Source organism: Cimex lectularius, unplaced genomic scaffold (assembly GCF_000648675.2).
Source record: "Cimex lectularius strain Harlan isolate CLEC.00 unplaced genomic scaffold, Clec_2.1 scaffold26, whole genome shotgun sequence".
NCBI lineage: Eukaryota > Metazoa > Arthropoda > Insecta > Hemiptera > Cimicidae > Cimex > Cimex lectularius.
In genome coordinates, this window is record NW_019392721.1 from 246,998 (window position 1) to 251,683 (window position 4,686).

Sequence of the window (4,686 nt, forward strand, 5' to 3'; positions counted from 1 at the left end):
CTTTTGAAAATCCTGATGCCGGGGGGGGGACTACTAGTATCAAATCAATTTTAATATAATTTTTTTTCATTGTCTATATTCTTTATTGTTTTTAGGACAAATTTTCATGTATTAGGTTGTTTTGACCTAAAAATTACGCCAATGTATAATAAATAAATGGAAAGTTAAAAAAGTCTTTTACCTTGAATGCAAGCAAATATTTGAAAATTACCAATTATAGTATCATAATTAAGAAATAAAATACCAATACAATATAGTATTTAGGATACATTATTAGCTTCAATGTTAGGGATATACTATAAATAAATAATTAAAATAACAGTAAAAACATAATTTATTGTGTTAACTTTTACAGGTCTCAAACATTTTTAAATTTATTTAAAAACCTTATTACAAATTAAAATAAATAAATAATTTTTGTGTGGATATATTCAAGCAATTTGGAATGTCCATAAACTAAAAAAAATTCAATAAAAAATTAATATTCTGAGATAGAAGAATCTTCAGGTACATATGAGTATGAACAAGTGCCTAACAGCTTTTCTAGTTCGGCTGTGTCATTTTCATCAATCCTATTGACAAAACTCCTGTTTTGATGGTTCTTTACGATAAACAAGTTATCACCTTTTTTAATGAAAAGTTCCCTGTGCGATGCTGCAAAGAACTGCATGTTGTTCAACTCAGACAGCATATGGTTTAACAAGTCGATGGTTTCATCGGTTAGAAATTGGTCAATTTCATCCATCAGGCATATTCTGAAATTCTGCACGTTCGCCAATGCTAAGACTAGAGAAATTAACAAACATGTCTTTTGACTTCCTGAAAGTGAAATTGGCGAACACGAAATACTGCTATCTCCAGAGGTAAATAAATTCATGATCAGTCTTTTTGCCGTCCAGATTTCCTCTTCGTCAGTTTCTAAATTGAGGCTCACCCTGCTGTTTGGAATTAATTGATTAAAGTAAGAATTAAACAAGTCTGATATTTTATTCACATTTAAAGAAATGTGATTTTCTAACCATGCTGTCAATTTCATCAGTTCCACATTAAAAGAACATAAATTGAAAAAAATATTACAAGTATATGTCTCAATTTTTTTAAATATGGAACATTTCTTTATTATAAACCTTATATCTTTTATATTTCCAAGATCTTTAATCTTATTTTTTATTATCATTAGTTGCTCATTTATTTTCTTCGTTGTTAAGCTGTCAGGTTGGAAATTAACTTTTTTAAATTTACTTTTGTATTTAGACATATAAGTCAGGCATTCTTTTATTTTATCGTCTAAGTCTAATATATTCCGAAGACTGACTGACAAGTCAATATATTGTTTAGAATACTTGTAATTATCAATCTTTTGTTCCAATACTTCAAGTTCGTTTTTGTATTTATTTTCTGTCTCCTGTATGTTTTCTATTTTTGCTTTAGTATCTTTAACTCTATTGTTGAGTAAGTGTAATCTCTTGTTGATCATATCCCTCTTTGTATTGAAATCCCTTAGCTTATTCTGACAAGCTATTAATTCAGCATATTCTGTATGAGCATCATACTTAACTGATTTGTATGCTTCAATTTTATTTTCAATTTCATTTTTATACTTTTCTTTTGACAAAATAATCAATTGTCTATCACTGACCTTTTTTTTAAACTCTATTATATTTTTGTTAAGCCTTGTAAGTCGGCTGGAATCCACTGTGTATTGTGCACCAAAAGGCTCTTTTAATTCTAACTCTAAATTAAGTAAATTTCTAAATAGCTGCTTAATCTCCTCTTCCTTTCTTTCCTTTACTTTTTTAACTGATTCAATCTCTTGAGTTACCAATTTTACTTTATTGCTAACTTCTGCAACTGATTGTTGGCTATTTTCTATTTTGGCCTTTGCATTTAATTTTTGCAGTTCAGAGAGAACTTTGTTCATCTGCTGTGACAACTGATTTGATTTTTGCGCATTGTATTCGAGTTGTTGGTATTTTTTAGAAATCTTGGATTGTTGTCGTAAAATATCATTATACATTGATCGCAAGCTCAATTTTTTCTGTCTGTAACCCCCAGTCAATATGCCACTCTTTTTGACCACATCTCCATCAATAGATACACATGTGCATTCATATGTTCTTGCAGACTCAACCGAGGCTTCAATATTTTTACAAATTAGAATTCCACCGAAACAAAACATCATAGCTTTTTCAACCTCATCTGTAAAACTAAGTAATTTTATTAGAGGCATGGCATCATCGTTTATTATTTGTATAGCATCCCTTGTAATTATACGGTTTAAAGGTACAAATTGTGCTTCACCAGGTAGATTTAGCTTTTTCATCTTTTGAAGAATTTGTGTACCGATAGAATCTGTCGTAACAATGTGTGAGAACATGAATTTTCCGACTGTCGCATCGATGGCTTCGTTAAGGGCATCATCACATTTGAAACTTTCTATGATAGTACCTAAGTACCCTTGTGCCATTTGGAAATTGGTACCATTATTTTCATTTTTATCCAAATCTATGACCTTTTTAACTGATTCTATCCCTTCTACTATATTCCTTCCAACTTTTTTTATCAGCTCAACTTTCTTAAAGTTTATACTCTTTTGTAAATTCTGAATATCATATTCAAGTATATTTTCATCTCTTTGTAATTCATTCATTTCCATCTGCAAACTGCTGTATTCCAAGGAGTATTTTCTCTTTTGTACTTCTTCTCTGTTTTTATTTTGAGAATAGAGTTCTGCTACCTTCATCTCATTTAAATATTTTTCTTTCAACTCTTGAAGATTCAATATAGTTTTTTTAAAATCGTTTATTGAATCTTGTTCGTAATTTATTTTGTTTTTTAATATGATAATGTTTTCATCCAGCCATCTGTCTCTTGAATCTTTATTTGGAAACTGATCCAGTCTTCCCATTTTTCCGATTATGAGAGCTCTTTCATTTTCCGCCATTTCAAGTTGTTTTGTTAAATTGTTTAGCATGTCGGTCTCTTCCTTAATTGTTTTTTCTTCACTGGTGAGGCAATGCATAAGTTCTTTTACAACATCCTCTGAAATCTCTTTTTGAGAATTTTTCATCAAAATACTTCTCTTCTCGTTCAGATCATTTATTTTCAATTCGACTTGTGTTTGTTTTACTAATAAATTGAGTATTTCACGCTCAGTATCCTCAAGTAGGGTATTGGTTAATAAATGCATTTGTTTCAATTCTTCTAGCAGGGTTGTGGTTTTTTGTAACTGTAAACAATTTTTTCTGTATTCGGCTTTGTTTTTACTGTAAGAACCTGTTTCTCCTCCAATGCCAATTTCTTTTTTTCTCATCTTTACAAGGCAATTGAGTTGCATTTGAGCCATAAGATAAGCTTTGCATTCACACAAGAGTTTGAATTGTTTCCATTTTTTCAACTCCTTGGCATTAGACTGTTTGTAAAAAATGCTTATTTCTGAAAGGTGGTCTTGAAACGAGGATATTCTCAGCATCGAGTTTTCAATCTTACGGAGGACTTCTTTAATGCTAATGACCGATTTGTAAAAAGCCATCCCTAAACCGGATAACAGAAAATCGAGTTTTTGCTCCGGCGAAAAGGTGATAAAGGTTTTCAATAAATTTTTATTGACGAAGTAGTACTCGGCACCTGTGCAGAACCCGCAGATCTCCAAGAGCCTGTAGAAATTTTTCGAACTCGTCTTGCAGTTGTTGATGAAAAAATCAAACCCTCTGGCGTTCATCTCTCTCTTCAGGGCCAGCCGTCCTCCCAGAGCCGGGTCGCAGTCTGCGAGGACGATCTGCACGGACACAGATCCGTCACAGCCGTCGCTCAAGACGTGCAGCTTTTGATGGAATCTAAAAAAACTTTTTTTACCTTTGAGCACAAATTCGACGGCTTGTAAAAGGTTGCTCTTCCCAGAGCCGTTCTGCCCTATAAAAACGTTCAGGCCGGGAGAGAGACCATCTAAGACAGTTTTATCACGGTAGCTCTTGAAATTTTGAACTTCCACCTTCTCGATGTACATTTTTTCTTAGGGCTAGGACAAGACAAGACCTTAAGAGATAAGCCAGTAAGGTTTAAGCCTTGGCGCTAGATCTAGTTTTTTCTGCAAAGGAAGATTAAGCCTCGGATCGATTTCAACATCGACCTTCAAACGCCTGCTTTTAGTGGCCTCTACTGGGACAAAATAAAATTTCTTCCGGTTTAATTTAAATTTATATATTATAAAAATACTGGGGTAAGAAATTGCTCATAAACCAACCGCCTCCAGATCACAAAGACGATTGAAAAGAAAGACTCCGACCTTGCACATCCTAAACTCGTATCTATTACTTTTCTAGCATTGCATAAATTCATTTTTTTAATCTAAAATTTTCTAGCGTATAAATTCATTTTTTCTTTTTAATCTAAAATTTTCTAGCATTGTATAAATTTAATTTTTTCTCACCTCCTACATGTATTTGTAAAATTTACACAATGTTTATAAATCCCAGGCCCTGAAGATGATCTCAATAAAGATCGAAACGATGGCAAGATAAAGAAAAAGTTTTTCTAAACCTACATCACACAAGACCGCATTCATCCCCAAATAACCATTAATTAACGGGTCACTAAATATTAAACATGCTGGAATCTATTTTTTTCGCACCAAATCCAATTTAATGTTGGAATGTGTCAATGGTTAAATATATTTATTGGGCTCAG

The 4,686-nt window shown here is 32.2% G+C and overlaps 1 protein-coding gene across 1 annotated transcript; it reads right to left on the reverse strand.

The window, feature by feature from the left end:
- Nucleotides 1-478: 478 nt before the first annotated feature.
- LOC106669219 (structural maintenance of chromosomes protein 3-like) lies at nt 479-4,006 on the reverse strand. Its single transcript, XM_024226660.1, has 3 exons — nt 1,653-4,006; nt 850-938; nt 479-786 (listed from the first exon to the last, which is right to left on the reverse strand). The coding sequence occupies exons 1-3, from the start codon at nt 4,004-4,006 to the stop codon at nt 479-481; spliced, it is 2,751 nt and encodes a 916-aa protein (XP_024082428.1).
- Between the last annotated feature and the right edge of the window lie 680 nt (nt 4,007-4,686).

What these genes read in the sequence shown, in the direction of transcription:
- LOC106669219 (XM_024226660.1), bottom strand. Translation starts at nt 4,006, where the DNA reads ATGTACATCGAGAAGGTGGAAGTTCAAAATTTCAAGAGCTACCGTGAT. An exon ending in CTTAACAAAAATATAATAGA is followed by an intron (nt 939 to 1,652) that starts GTTTAAAAAAAA and finishes AATTCCAAACAG; the next exon opens with CAGGGTGAGCCTCAATTTAG. An exon ending in ATTTACCTCTGGAGATAGCA is followed by an intron (nt 787 to 849) that starts GTATTTCGTGTT and finishes TAATTTCTCTAG; the next exon opens with TCTTAGCATTGGCGAACGTG.